Raw genomic sequence first — 16,102 nt, 5'->3', positions numbered from 1 at the left:
CTGCCCCACATTGTAATGGAAGGGCTCTTTCTGTGAGATACTTCATATAGCCACAGGTGGTCAGTGACCACCGCAATGAGATAATGGCCAGGAGTCGGAGGTGTTGGAGAGTGCGAAAAAAGGGCTAACAGACACTGCACCCGGAGACTAACTAACCCAATTATTTGTAAAATGCGAGCACAGAAAAAATAACTGAGAAACCAAAATGAAAAGAAACCGCAGCCCATTGTTTTTCCCCACAGCAGGTGAAACTGGGTAAAACTGCTGGAAACTGGAGACACACAGAGAACTTTGTTGGGGTGTCCAGGGGAACCGAGATGGCAGCGGGAGGACTTCGCTTCGTTTCCAGCACGCGTAATGAAAACTTTGTTAGGGCACACCAGTGGCGCAGGGAAAAGTGCGAGGAAAAGTGTAAAAAAAAAATGAAAAAGGGAGGAAAACAGCTTTTCCTAGCAGTGGCACTCGATGGTGTCGAGTGCTCTGGCTGCTGGACATGAAAGTGGCGACAACGGGAAATTAGTTGTGCACGCTTGCGAGTAGCAACGCAAAACCCGAGCATTAGCCGGCTGTCCTAGATGCCCGGCCGCTGGGGGTTGACCACTAAATTGCCGGGATGAAGTCGCCGCTCCTCCACCAGCTCCCGGCTCCTGGTCCTGCTCCGGCTCCGGGCTGATGTTGATCAAATTAACAGCATGTGGCGACTGGCAAGTGGCTGATGACCGCCCGACCAACCGCCTCTTTAATGCGCTTCCTTTCGCATCTCCGCGCCTTTTGTAGCATACTTTTTAGAGACCAGCAAATTGCTTAAGCTGCGGCCAAGGTCCAGCAAAAAAAACTGCACAGAGAAAAATAACCCAATCAGTACAAAATTGGTTCTTTTTATTGATCATATAAATTAAAGCCCTTAAATTCATGTATCAAGTATTGACTAAAATACCTAGTTTTCAAGTCATTGAAAAATTAATGAATGCTTAAAGCAATCCTCATAGATAATGCTCATTGTTAAATCCGTATATCAAGTTCTGACAGTCATTAAATATAAATGAATATTAAAATCACTGAATATTGGAATCAATGAATATATAAAGAATCCTCTTATATAATGTTTGTTGTCCAATCCAAGTATTGGCAGTCATTGGAGACATCAATCAAAAGAACAAAGATGAAAACAGTCCTCGTAGATATTATTAAATTAAAATATAAAGAATTGGGATTCATTAAAAAATCAATGAATGTATAAAAGATTAAAATAATCTTGTATATATGATAGATAGTTAAACTCAGATAAGTAACTTTAAATAAATAGAAGTAACTTCCAATAAAATCCCTACTTTATAAACGATTGCTATAGAAAATTAGCGTTTATAAGACTATGCAGATAGAACTATTTATGATTTTACTTATTTACAAAATGTTTCCATATTAATACAAAATAGGGCTGCAATTATTTCTCTGATAAGTAATGAAATTAAGAGGCTTAAGAAACCAGATCACGATTTATACCCAATATGCCTTTTCCCCTCTGTGTACGTGAAAAGAAGCCTGCCTAATTGTTTGGCAGGACAACTTGTAACGCGGAAAGTTTTGCTTTTCTTCACGTCCGAAATGCGACAGGGCCACAATGACAGGCAACAACAAGTTGCAATTGTCACTTTTGTTGAAACTTTCGCGAATTTACAAAGTGCGAGGAACTTATTTTCCTGCTTGCCTTGATTCCATTTCATTTTTTTTTTTGCTTTTCTGCTAAGGCTACATTTTGGCAAAGTCATGCTGAAAATAAATTATAAAAATGTCCGCGGAAAATTATGTTTTCCGAGGGCGAAAGGAGGGAAAGGAAGGAGCATTTGATTCCTTCGCCGGTCGAGCACCACTCGTTATAAATGATCGCAATTGAAAGTTTAACCCCATCCAGGGCTAGTTGAAAAATTGACATTATTTTCTGTTGGCAACAAACAGTCAGCGAGCGATAAATAAGAGGCAACTTAAGTCGAGTATTTATTTTTCGGGCATCTTTTGATAAATGACTTTGACCTGGGCTATCCAATGGGCCATTGGAAAGCGGGGAAAGTGGAGGACCGACCGCACATGGGCGTGGCCCATTCGCCCCCTGCCACGCCCCCAATGACTTTTCTCATTAAGCCTGGCCAAGGCGAACGTGGTCGAAAGGAAATCAAACTAAACTTTTGCACAAAATTCTTGGGGTCGACGGCCCCGGGGGGACGAGAACATGTGTAAGGCGTCGGGCGCTTAAAGCTAAACAAACAATTGCCAAATGCAATCGAGTTGGTCTTGGCCCCTGGAGAGAGAATGGTCGAGTGGGTGGCTAGGTGGCTTCGTAGCTGGGCAGGATTGGTCGAAAAACAGTTGCATGTTGGCAAATGGCAGGAAGAAGTTTGCCAACCGCATGCTTCAACTTCAATTTGCTGGAAGGATTGTTACGGGGAACTGGCAACTGGGAACCGGGATCGCTGCTTACAGCTTGACTTGTATTTCATTACTCGAACTGGTATTAAGTGGCAAACTTTTGTATTTAACAACTTTTAGCAGCCGAGCAGCAAAAATGAAGAAGATGAACCGGCCAAAGTTTGCCAGCGCAAAACCAACAGAAAACAAAAAAAAAAGTAGCGTAAAACGTAGAACAAAAAGTAAGTTGCAGTCACTTGACTTAACTGCAATTCCCTAGAAATGCACTCGCCAAAATATAATTGTATATTCTAAAAATGTTTTTGAAGACCTTTGGAGGTAGACTTTATAATCTGGGAGACAATTGTAATACAATTGTCTTTTTAAAATTTGTTGTATAGTTTCTTCAACAAAATAAATATTAACCAAATATTACGGATCCAAATACTAAATATTATCATCAGGCTTAAATAAATTGTTTTCGTTTCGGTTTTCAAAGTGCATTCAAGATAAGAGTAACGTAAATAAATAAGGACAGCTAACCAGTTTTGGGGCGAAAAGCCGATTGGCAAGAGGGTATGGTCGAAAAAAGAAGGCAGTTAAAAGCACTGAAGATTCCTGAAATGGGGACATCATTTTGCACTTTGCAATCCCGCGGAAGTTGCATCCCCAGCCTGAGAAATCTGTCAAATAAAAGTTTGATTGGCACACCCCTTTCTCATTTGCCTGTGCCCCTTGAAGAGTTGCGTATCCGACTTTGCCAGTGCCATTAATTAGGAAATGCAGCGAACTGAGGAAACTTTCGAGAATTGCCATGAAACGCATGCAACTTTGTGTGGCACCCCCAGCCAAACGCATAAACTCATCTGAAGTGGCGCATAAATTGAGTGCATAGTAGTGCCATATATGCAACAATGTAGTGTAATTTCCACGGCATTACCATAATTATCCACTGCCATTCCGGCTGCCCCAGGATGATCAGCCGTCGTGAGGGGCCACTCCTTAAAGCCAGGTCATGCAAGGTAGCAAGGTGGCAAGGCAGCCAAGGTAGCGGAAAACGAAAGTTCTTCATATGTTCTGCGCCGGCAAAGGGCGGAAAAATGGGGAAAGCCGGAAAAACACAGCCCTCCCCCGTGTTTTTTGGCCGCTGGCCAATGTCGGGACTGCACTCTGGCTAAATTACATTTTCAATTTGTCAGCTGGCGGGGCCCTGCAGGCCATTAAATGGCAAATTAAGTTCAGCTCGGGCTTTTATTTTATTTGCCATTCTGGCGCTTGCAATTTTTGCATTTTTTCCCCAGCTCCCAGCTGCCATCTCCCTTCTTCTCGATGGCAAATGTGTTTTTGATATACGTTTCATTGTCCGACGATCTTGGCGCATTATCGTGGCAGATTTTCGGTTCTGGCCGTGGAAATATGCTGAATATTTCATGAGTGTCATAAATTTCTCCTCGGCAAGCAAGTTAAGTCAAGCGCTTACGCGGGCTTCAGTTTTGCCGGCTTTTTATTTTTAATAACTTTCCATTGTGGCTGTCAGCGGCAGGCAGGCAGGCGGACCAGCACACGTGCTTCGACTTTCTCCACTCTGCTCGCTCCTTTCTCCTCTTGCCAGGACTCGGGACACGTCAGCGGCTCGTTGTTGCTTTTGTCGCTCCTTCAAGCTGCTTTATAATTTATGATGCCTGGCATCGAAGACTCCTTTAAGCACACACGCCAACACACACACTCGTCTGCCCACACACATGTCGCCAACTTTTGTATAATTTTTCAAAAAACTGCATGAATATTAACTGCAAGTGGCAGAATATGGCGGCGGCAGCAGCAGCAGCATCCTGCCACCGAAATCCTGGCCCATCTTGGCAGTCACTTTTATTGTGTGAGCGCCGGGCGAAAGTTTCAAGTGGCAGCTTGATCCGAAAGGGGCGGTGGCCACGCCCTACTAACTTATGCATACGTGTAGCTTAGTCCGTAGTCCTTCGTCCTTCCGCCTCCCAGCCCCCCTATTCCACCTCCGCTCGTCCCTTTTTTTCGGAAAGGATTTTACATACATATTTGATGCAAATGTTCGCAAATTGTCGTCGCCGTCTATTGGACATTTTGTGGCCACATTCGTTTTCGTCGCACATCAAACAAAAGAGCAGATACACTTGAAAAAATCTACAAAGGAGTTGATTGAAAATATAAATTAAATGTAAAGATAATTCATTAAAAAATCATGATATTGTATCAGATAAATATATTTTAAATATTTCTACGAAGAAATTGATTGATAACATATATTTAATCTGAAGAAATGAAGAATTCTAAAACATCATGATTTTGTATCACAGGTATGTATTAAATATGTGGTTTTATTTAAATTTAAATTTCTTTATATATAGGGATTGTTATTAACAAAACTTAATATTTAAGTCAACAGTTTATATAGGCCTATTTAGTCCAAACACAAAAACAACGCTTAGCGAAACTTCGAAACTTATTCAAATAAAACAGTGTTTTACTTTATTAAATTTTTTTTATATTTTATATTAAACATCCTAAAATCGAATTAATTATAAATCTGAATTTAACAAAACCACATAGAACATCATAATTAAATCGAAATCTATTTTTCTTATTTATTATTTCTTTTTGACACAAGTCCACTTGCTTTGACAATATTTCTGAAAACCAGTGGATAAAAATTTCAACAAATTAAAGAATTACCAAGAACATGTGAGAGTACTTAAAATATTCAAGACATTTATCAGAGCTCTGAAAGTTTGACACATATTTTTTATGCACTCGTGGACGTTCAAGTGGAGTGCAGGTGGCACTTCGTATGGATTACGGATAATTTGCTTAAACCCAGCAAGCAGAAAATAACGTTTTGCACACAAGCTAGCACGCACAATGCCACCGACCCACCGACCTGACCCTTGGAGCTGTCCGCCTTGACTCCTGGCTCCTGGCTCCTGTCCCTTGTCTCCCGTCTCCAGTCGCCAGTCCTTTGTCCCCCGGCTTATCACTTGGCCAAAAAAGCGAAAGGACAAAGATGAGAGGGAGCTGGCCAGGAGCCTGCTGCTGCGGATGTCAGGCGAGTGACACGGCAGCTGTGCTTTAAACAAAGCTAAGCTCGACTAAAAACAACATGACTAATAGTTTTGACAGAGCCAGGCAAAACAAAAGCCAGACAGCATGTCAGATAAAAGCCAAAGTGATGCCAAATGGGGGGCTACGCAGCGGGGAGGGCGAAACTGCATGCTAAATGTTGTCAATTAGTTGGCCAGTTGGTCAGCCAAAAAACGAATGACCGAATGACTGGGCAACTTCCTTCAGAAACAGTTGACCAGCTCGAGTAATGTGAGACTGCCAGGGGCAAATAGTCATCTTTGCAAAAATTATCAATTATTTTTAATCATGTGAATCGTGTGCGAATTTTCAGGCGTCCAAAAGTTGAAGTGACTTGCAAATTTATTGGGTCTAAGCAAATATTTAAACTCGTTTTCTAGGGTAAATTTGAACACCGGTTCAATAAATTTGAATATGTACTTCTCAGAATCCATCTGTTTTTATGACTTGCGGATTTCTTATAAAACTTTCTATTTCAGGGCACATAAGACAATCAAGAAAGCTTTATATCAGATTTGAGGCTTAGTAAGCAGAGGACAAAGTATCATAAAATCGAAAGATACTTGCTCAAAGCTCAGCTATCTGAGCTATCTGCTATAAAAAAGAACAAGCTTAAAAACAAAAACCAATGAAACATTAGTTCCAATTATTCTTCCCCTTTTGTGAGTTTCTCTTGTCTGACCCCTTTGAAGATGTTGCACCGACTTGGAACATACTCATAAAGCAAAAAGTCTCTGCTTTACGACAGTTTCAGGTGAAGGAGAAAATCCTAAGCTGGGTTATGCCACTTCTTGGGGTCGCCTGGCCCCCGAATCACAGGGCAGCTCAACAGCTTGGCTCAGCTATAAAAACACAAAGTCGCCGCCAAAGTCGCACTTAAGCTGAACTCGTCCTCCTCTGATTTTCCCCCACTCCATGCTGACAGAAACTGAAGTACAGTAGAATGTCCTTATGACGGGACGTGCATACAGATGTCAGCATGTGGGGCGAAGTTCATAAATTCAAGCAACGCGCCACATTTTCCTTCAATGCACAGAGAACAATAAATTGTTGGTTACAAATCCATAAATATAATTAATCTCTACAATAAATATTTTACAAAAACTCCGTGTGAATAATAATAGTATTTATAATTTTTATATAGAGGACTTTAAGACTTTATAAGAAGTCTCAAGACTCAAATCCAAAAATACCTAAACTTAAATGTATCAAATCATAATTATAGTGTTATACCCTATGATACATATTTTTTTTAAGATTTCCATAAGTAGGATTATCATTATAAAAAGAATCAAGTATTTAAATACACCTAATACTGAATACTGTAAAACATACCTTCTTCTATACATAACTTTCTTTTTTATTGACTTTACTCAGAGTTTATGATTCTTTCACGAAAAGTAGTATATTATTGTTTCTCTTAGGGACTTTTTGCCCTCTGTAAGTTTTGTATAGCTGCCGCTTTTTGCCGCTCATTTGGCCTGGCCCTATCTGGAGAGGTTCAGTGGGTTGTCCTGGAGAAGGTGGTGACTGGGGATGGGTGGATGCAAGTGTTATGATGGGTGCAGGCAACCACAGCCCTCCCACACCATATAGCCTGCGGATATGCAACAATGTTGTCAAGTTTCCTGCTCGACAACGGGGCCGCCGAGCCACGGAGCGCTCAGTTGGCATTATGTCCACCGGGCGTGACTAACATGCACATGCTCAACTGTGCTGGAAAACGTTTTATCCAGCTCACATCTCACCTAAAAGCCCCCCCAAAGTTGAAAAGATTGTGTTTGTTTTTTGTGACGGTGACCAACTTGAATTTTGATTCTCATTTCTTGCCTTTTCTGTTTTTTTCATTCATTTCCAGCAGGAGCAGAAGCAACAGCAACATGGCCAAGGACCTGAGTACTATGGGCTGGGATTATCTGATGTTTGTACTGTTTATAGCCCTCACCGTTTTGGGGCCGCTGTGGAAACGCATTTTTGGCAAAAAGAAAGAGCGCAGCAAGGCCGATTATGTTTTTGCCACCGGAGGAGTTTCAATCGTGGCAGTGATGATTTCTATAGCCCGAGGAACCTTGGGCGTTAGATCTGTGCTGGGTGAGTTTTTAGGATATTTTAAGATTTAATCAATGAAATCAATTTTATCGGGCTACCACACAAATCACTTGGGTTTTTAAATAACATTTAAATATAAATTAAGGTGTCGAAAAGTATGCATTTAAACTTAGAAGTTCATAGAATTAATTTACTGCTTACTTTTAGGCACTTAAAATGAGAATCAAGTGATTTCAAAACCCTAGTGACTAATTAGGTATCCCTTTATATGTAATATTAGGTGGCTGAAGTATGCAGTGAGTAAAGAATAGTCGTCTTTTTAAGAAATTCTTTGTACTTCTGGGTTTTAAATTTGTTGTTGCATTCCTTTAGACATCTATTATAACTTCGAAAATTCAAAACCCTAGTAATTTGGTTGGCACTTCCCAAACTTAGGTTTTAGATCTATCCAAAAACTTGATCTGTAGCTCCAGTTCTAATAATTATAACTACATTTTACAGGCTATCCCAGTGAGTTGTACTACCGCGGCTCAGCCATGTGGGAGATAATCTACGGCATGATGAGCGCCTATCCCATCGTCTGCTTCATGTTCGTGCCCGTCTACTTTAATCTGGGCATCACCTCCGTCTATCAGTACATCGATCTCAGGTGAGTCCAGTTCCCACGCAGTTCCAGTTCAGTTTCAGAGGAAAGTCACTCCCCAGAGGAGCGGCACATCGTTTAATTAGCACGAAGCGAAGCGAACCGGCTGGCAACGGGAAAATTGTTATTTAAACATTCATTTTAATTTCGCCAAATGCGTCGCAGCGACTGGTGTCCATGGGGTTTGTGTCGCCCATCTTATCGCCGGAGCGCACACAATTTTATTCTTCATTAAGGAGGCCAAATGAAACTAAACAGAGAAGCGCCAAGGGCTCAGTTCAGCTCAGCTCAGGTTCTGCTTTAGCTCAGGCACAAGTTGCTGCTTTGCTAAATAAATTTGAATTACATTTTACACAAAAAACGAACCAACAGCAGGACAACAACAATGGGCAGCTAACAAATGGCCAAACAAAAGCCAAGCCGGCAGAGCAAGTAATCTATAGATTTGTCCTTGCCCCGCCGAGGATAGCAACTCCAAAAGTCCAACTTGGAGACACAGTTTTGGACTTGGTCTCTCGGATGCTATCGTCCAGTTGTCGTCAGTGTGTCTGTGGCTCCTCCTGCCCTCCACTTTCATTTCCATCTGTCGCAAGTTGTCGCCTCGTGGGCCTAATTGTTTTTTAAGTTCGAAATTAGTTAACAAATTTGTTATCAAATGTTTTGCAGTTTCGACAACAGAATTCAATTAATTGCAAAAACTGACAAGGCAAACGGCGACGGGGGGTGTGGCATTCGTGGGCGGAGCATAATTTGATTGAAATTTAATTGGCATGTGCCGCACATTGACAACATTTTCGGGAGTTTTTCAGGGGGAGGGTGGTATAGGAGGAACTGGACGTTGGCAAACTGAGTAAAGCGAAAGCTGTGCTGAATTGACAAATTATTTAAATGTTTGCTTGAAGAACTGTCGGTAATTTGTAAATTAGCATAAGCAAACTGAAATACAACAAGAACTTATAAGGAGAGAAATACATGGAATTAATGATAAAATCGATGGATAATGACTAATGTACATGGTACTTCTTTTTACTAGTTATATTTATTTCATTAATCCCAAGGCCTGGATTATATGAACAGATTTATGGAAGAGGAATTAAAATATTTTCAAAAAAAACATGTCCTTTTCACTGTCACTTATGTATACATTTCCATTATACAATTCAATATTATTTTTCAATACCTTTGAAAACCTATTAAAATTAATGACCACATCAATGACTGATAAGTTAGTTTTCGGAAAAATTCCATTTTATAAATGTTCATTTTACTCGGCTTGGACGCCACACTCAAACTAATTGAAGAGCCAACGAGACGAGCTACTTCATCAATCTTAGTCAATTGGCTTTGCCCCGAGGCGGAGAAATAAAGAAAGCAGGCGAAGGGAAACAAAGGCGAGGCATCCGAAAAGGGTTGAGGAGACGCAACATGGCCAAATGTTGCCCCAAAAAGTTGGGCCCCACAACATTTGGATGCCTCATTGTCGCTTGTCATCGCAACTGGCGCCCCGCGACATGTTTATGCATACAACTTCATCAAAATAGGCTCAGCCCCTGGACTGGCAGTGGGAAATGGGAATGGAAATGGCAATGGGGTCTAGGGCAAACACACAGAGGCCGATAAGTGAATATGCTACAAATTGGCAAAAGCCACTTGGCTTCCAACCAAGCCAAATAAAGCAAGTTTCAGACAACAAAAAAAATGGGTGAAAGACAAAAGCCTTGACGTTGGCAACACGAGGACAATACCAAACATGAAAGATGATATGCTTGGGTGACTAGGCTGAAAGATACCCATTAATTGATTAAACTTTGCATACCCTAAGAAAAGAGAATTCTTATTTTGTATATCATAGCCATTTAAGCAGCTAAGTGTCCATATTGTTGCGTCTGATCATTTCAGCAGTCATAGAACAGACATCAACTCGTTCCCTGCCGCCACACGTAAAGTGTACATTATTTGTATACCATAGCCATTTAGACATCTAAGGGTCCTTACGGTTCCGACTGATCATTTAAGCAGTCGTAGAAAATAGCTCTGCCAGTTCTCTGTTGCCACGCGTACAGTGTACATAACAAGAACATGTCGAAACACTTCCTACCTACGGTTACATACAATTCTAACGTTACGACATACCCCTGAATCCATCGATTACCGGTCGAAACACTTCCTTTTTCCAAGTTATACACAACCCCAAAAATACAATATACCCCTGAAGCCCACGATTACCGGGTATGGAAACAAAAAAAACCCAAGTGAAAGCCGTAAAGGAAAAAGGAAGCACCAACAAAGAAGCCACTCGGTCTGAGGCTGTTGACAAATTGTATGACAATTCGTTTGTGCCATAATGTTTATAAATAGCGCGTGTTGTTGCCTGTCACTGGCATCAGGCATCAAGGATTCTCCACCCAAAAAAACTTGCGAAACAAAAAACCCAAGTCATCCCAGGCACACACGCACACACCCGCCCAAAAGTCGTGGATTCTCTCACTTGTCAGTCGCCTGTCGCAAGTGATGTCTGCCACTCAAATCCGAGGAGGAGGAGTGGGATGAGTAGGATGAGTAGGTGGACTGGGTGGATTGTAAGGGGCGGGGGCATGACCCTTGACTCGGTGCCAACTCAAGTGTTAGCCAGCTCACACAGCTCACAGAGATTTGCTATCTGGCCCCCATAGAGTTCAATGGTCAAGCAAAGTTCGGCTTTGTTCGTCCCGGATAATTCATACTGCCTTCATACGGTGGGTGATGGTGATTTGGGGGGGGGGGGGGGGGGAGGCAATTACATGTAAATAAATTGATATCAAGCTTGTGTGCCAGAAAAGCGGGAGAGATCAATGCGAACAGTTGTTGGCACTTAGCAAATGGAAAAAATGCATTCCGGCTTCTTCCACCATGGTTTATTTACGAGTACAAGGATGCCAAAGTGCTCCTGAGTGAATAACAACCAAATGAAAAAAGCCAGGGAAAAACCCAGGTTGACGTTGTGAGCAGAGGTGTGAAAAGGAGTACACAGGGGTCGGTGTTTTAGGACGACATGCATACGCATAAATAAAGACGTTTTCGGCGCTACAAAGTGGGGCCGTGATTTGCAATTCAAAGGCAACAAAGTTGTTTGGGAGCAACACACATGACCTAAGGGATAAAAAATATAAAGGGGATATTGGGACCAAGCAAAAGAGACTTAAACTTTTCAAAATAAAATATTTTAATTTAATAAAATACTATTTTAAAAAAGTACTTAGCCAAATTTCAACTTTATCTTACTCTACCATTTAAAAGCGATTTAAATCTCAAGGTTCTTAAGTATTTCTTATTCAAATTTCTCAATCTCTTTGTGGTAAAAAGTTTTATTTGTTTACCATTTTTACCTTGAAGTCGATTAAATCAAGCGACACCTTTCAGCCTCAATTGCCTTTATCCCACCTTTTTTGTGGGCGGCTTTTAACGCATTCACGGCACTCAGGACACCGACTTCATATGGCTGATTATGTTTATTTATGCATGACAGTTAATGCAATCAAATGTGTCACCCCTGTTGCCTGTTTCACCTCTGCTTAGATTGCCTTTGATTGTAAATTTAACTCGACCCTCCCAGGGGATACACGAAGAAGTGAGGAGGAGGAGCAAGTGATTTGGGTTGGGATTGGCTGGCTAAACGGCGATTATGTGGCCATTGTACAAGACCACTCGTCATATTAAATTTGCCATTAATTTATGCCTTTGTCGCCTGGCCAAAAACTGGCTTAGCGGCTTGGGCTATATGATAAATGATGGTTCCGAGTTGCAGACTAAACTCAATTTCAATGGGGGTCGGACCAGAGTGGGAAAGTGAATACCCGGTAGGGCGATGGGTTCAATTAATGGATGGGTGGATGGGTGCACGGGTGACCTGCTCATTCGCTGGCAAACCATTTTCACACCATCCCCTCCAGAGATGGTGGTCATTGACGTTGTCCTGCCTGCCTGCCTGGCTGGATGGGTAAATGGGTGACGGGGTGGGTTGGTTGATGGAAGGGCAGATGGGCAAATGGGGAGATGGGCAGATGGAGCCTGGAGCTGCGAGTGCTGTCCTTGCTGGTAATTGCTTGCCCGCTGGCATGGCTGCAGCAATTATTGCATACTTTGCGGCACTTACATTTCATTTAAAGTTATTAAGCGACAATCGCATCCCAGGACGTCTTTAATCAACTCAACCGAGTAAATTATGCCGGCAAAGGGAGGTGCCGACCCACTGCCTGGTTAAATCAATTAAACTAAAACAAAAGCCAGGACCAGGCCAACGTTCAATCAACTGGACGGCGGTGACAGCCCCAGGTCATTACTCACACACAGCTTTGGGAGTGGGATGGGAAGGGGGATCGAGATGAAATGACAGTCAGACAGAAACGAGAAATCCTAAGCCAGGACAACTGGCCGAGCACTTATTGTGATGAACACAATGTTAACAGGCCAAATGAGAAACAAATGCCACAATCAGACAACGTAGAAAAACACTCGCCGTCCCAAGTAGGAGACAAAATGAAAGGCAAACCGAAAACAATAAATCCCATAAATCATATTAAATTGACATATCAGGCTAAAATTGACCGCAAGCAACAATATGTGGATGCATGAATGTGTGAGCTTGTGAGCTTGTGGGATATTGTATCCTACAATAATATTTCTTTATCAATTTCCACAACAAGCTCAATCCACAGTGCAGGAAAAAACAAGAAAAACCCAAGGAAAACACGAAATAGATGAGACGCAATGAGGGCGGACGGGCGAAGGCCTAAATAAATGTTTGACCAACCAAGCAAGCCGTACCGAAAATCCCACCCAATCGCCACGCCCATTCAATCAACACATATAAGAGCGACTGTCATACATGGATGTCCTATGTCCTTGGAGCTTGGTCCTTGGCCAAATTGGCCAGGCTTTTATGGCAGCAGTGGACTTTTCCGATTGTTTTTCTCCAGCCCACAGACACAGCTGTGTCGCAATTAAAATGTGTATCAAGCATACGACGCATTGTCATGTAAACCGCTTAAACCCCCGCCCAACAATGTAAAGTCGATCGGGTAAATATGTTAAGCCCGCTTAATGCAAAGCTTGCCTCGGGGCGTGGCCCCACTTCCTACGCTCCCTTTTCCACATCCATGCCATACGTACATATGTCAATTGATGTTTGCCCATGGGGAAAAGTGCAACATCATTAATTAATACACAGTACGGGGTTCCTTTGCGGAGGCCTGCGGCTTCGTTTTATAATAACCAGAACATTAAGGCGATTAAAGATGAAATCCACTGCATCTCGTCCCCCCAACTAAATATGCATTTAATCCTCTTGCCGAACACACCTGCGTCCCCAATCGCTCATGCCCCATGCCCAGGACCTCGGCCAAGACACGGCCCGTTGACAGCCCAACTCAGACCGGCTCAGATCAATATTGGCCAAGGGCAATTAATCATTTAGTGGGCCATCTCACACACGTAGACCGGTGCGGAGACACCGAAAGACAAACAGGGCCGGGCAGACGGATGAGAATGGAACGGGGATGGCAATGGAGCCAAGAGTTTGGGGCAGGCAAATGTGGATTATGCAGTCAGCCCAGATGTTCAACAAGAAATTACTTGTGACTACAACTCACAGTCCGGTGCGAAGATATAAGAGCAACTGTCTACTCAGTCAATAAATAGAACTTTCAATAGGGAGTGCAAATAAAGTCGAACGTTCAACCGTCTGTCTGTCCGTCCGGATGAACGCTGAGATCTTGGAAACTATAAGAGCTAGGCTATTGAGATTAGGCGTGCAGATTCCTGAGCTTCTTACGCAGCGCAAGTTTGTTTCAGCAGAGTGCCACGCCCACTCTAACGCCCACAAACCGCCCAAAACTGTGGCTCCTGCAGTTTTCATGCTAGAATAAAAATTTTAACTGAAATGTATTATTCTCATCAATACCTATCGATTGACCCAAAAAAAGTTTGCCACGCCCACTTTTACGCCCACAAACCGCCCACAAACTTCAAAAAATCGTAGATATGAACGCGGATATCTCGGAAAATATCAAAGATAAGTAAATGGGATTTCAGATTTAGATTCCGTAGGCTTGAGCGCAGCGCAAATTTGTCACGCGAATATGCCACGCCCACTCTAACGCCCACAAACCGCCCAAGCCTGTGGCGCCCACAATTTCCATGCTAGATAAAAAATTTTAACTGAAATGTATTGGTCTTGTCAATACCTATCGATTGATTCAAAAAAAACTTTGCCACGCCCACTCTAACGCCCACAACGCTTAAATCTGTCTACCGCCGGTAGGTGGCGCATTTCAATCTCGCTTTGCTGCTTGCATATCTCCATTTTCCTTTGGTCCCTTTAGCTGAGTAACGGGTATCTCATAGTCGAGGTACTCGACTATAGCGTTCTTCCTTGTTTTATTATGTAATACTTAAAAATGACAGTAATGCATTGCATTTCGAATTATTAATGCTGCCATCTGTTAAATATATGTATTTTAAGTTGAACAAAAAATATTATAAATAGGTTCAACTCCAACCATAACTCATTTAATAAAAGAAAGTCACTGTGAAAGTAAATTAATGAGCATTTCATTAATCTGAAATGAATGATACTGATTGAAAATATTATTCAAAAAATAATATAACAAAACCCCACGCAAGAGATATTTTTTGTGATAGCATTTTATGTGCCTTTAACATCCACTATACCGTTTCTACTTTACCGACTTCATAACTATTTAATAGTTCCGAAACTGACTGTCAACTTCATGCCCAAAACTTAAAGCTCAGAATGCCAATCAAAGGATTAAGGACGTAAACTAGTTTATTTATTAAAGTCTGCGTGTGCGAGGGCACTTGGGACACTCGACCATGGCCACATAACGCATACTAAACGATCATTAGGTGGACCCCCAAGGCAGTGGTCCCCCATCTTGTCGCACATTTCGCATCAAATTAACACACAAATTTTTACAACCGAGCCCATAAAAAGCGCCCGGCTCAACTATAAAAACGAGTTACAGACCCGCCAATTTTCTTAGGTTTTTCTCGCCCACGTCGTAAATTCAACCCGCCCGCGTGGCCGATTCCACATAACTTCTTTACAGCGGTAGTAAATCATAAGAAGGGGGTGGCGCAATATAAAAAATAAAAAAGGACAAGGAACGCCACCCAGGCAGGGGACAAACATTAAAAGTTTAATAAAAATATATAAACGGATAGAGTGCAAGAGACACCTGGAGGAGCTGCTTAGTTAAAGCCTGCACTCACCTGCTCCTGTTTTCATCCGTATCCTTTCCTTTATCCCTTTCCAGGTTCAAGAGCCGCACGGTGAGATGCCTGGCCTCGGCGACATATATTGTGCGACAGATCTGCAACCTGGGCATCACCGTCTACACCCCCACCGTGGCCCTCGCGACGGTGATTGGCATACCCTACTGGGCCTCCATCTTGGGCATGGGCATCATTTGCATATTCTTCTCCATTGTGGTAAGTCGAGGGTGCGGAATGCCAACGATTTAATGATGGAAATATTTAAATTCCTTTTCACCCCTGTTCCAACTCATTAGGGCGGCCTGAAGGCGGCTATCAACGCGGATGTCATCCAGACATTGACCATCCTCGTTGTCACTGTGGCCGTCTGCATCCAGGGAACCATCTCGACGGGCGGCGTCAAGAAGGTCTACGAACTAAACCGGGACAATGGTAAGCCATCAGTTGGTTGGGGATTTGTTTCGATTGATCATGGCAGCTTATTAGCCAGCTGCCAGGATGTGTGTGTGTAGTGCTGACGAATGATGACTATTAAAATGGCATCCATTGTGGGATGCCGTTGCTCCGATTCTGCTGCTCCTGCTCCTCTTTCTGCGCCGGCTCATTATGCACATAAATGATGAT

The 16,102-nt window shown here is 42.4% G+C and overlaps 1 protein-coding gene across 2 annotated transcripts in view; it reads left to right on the top strand.

The window, feature by feature from the left end:
* The window catches only part of LOC119561066 (sodium-coupled monocarboxylate transporter 2), a 39,096-nt gene that overhangs the window by 20,981 nt on the left and 2,013 nt on the right, over window positions 1–16,102 (top strand). The window contains exons 3-6 of one of the 2 annotated variants that reach the window (XM_037874909.1): window positions 7,373–7,605; window positions 8,065–8,212; window positions 15,520–15,694; window positions 15,775–15,910. In XM_037874909.1, the coding sequence (XP_037730837.1) occupies window positions 7,395–7,605; window positions 8,065–8,212; window positions 15,520–15,694; window positions 15,775–15,910 (670 nt within the window). In that variant the 5' untranslated portion in view covers window positions 7,373–7,394. The remainder of the gene's footprint in view (window positions 1–7,372; window positions 7,606–8,064; window positions 8,213–15,519; window positions 15,695–15,774; window positions 15,911–16,102) is intronic. The other variant, XM_037874908.1, reaches the window with a different exon arrangement.

Source organism: Drosophila subpulchrella, unplaced genomic scaffold (genome assembly GCF_014743375.2).
Source record: "Drosophila subpulchrella strain 33 F10 #4 breed RU33 unplaced genomic scaffold, RU_Dsub_v1.1 Primary Assembly Seq354, whole genome shotgun sequence".
Lineage (NCBI taxonomy): Eukaryota > Metazoa > Arthropoda > Insecta > Diptera > Drosophilidae > Drosophila > Drosophila subpulchrella.
This window is presented reverse-complemented; position numbering and strand designations above follow the sequence as displayed.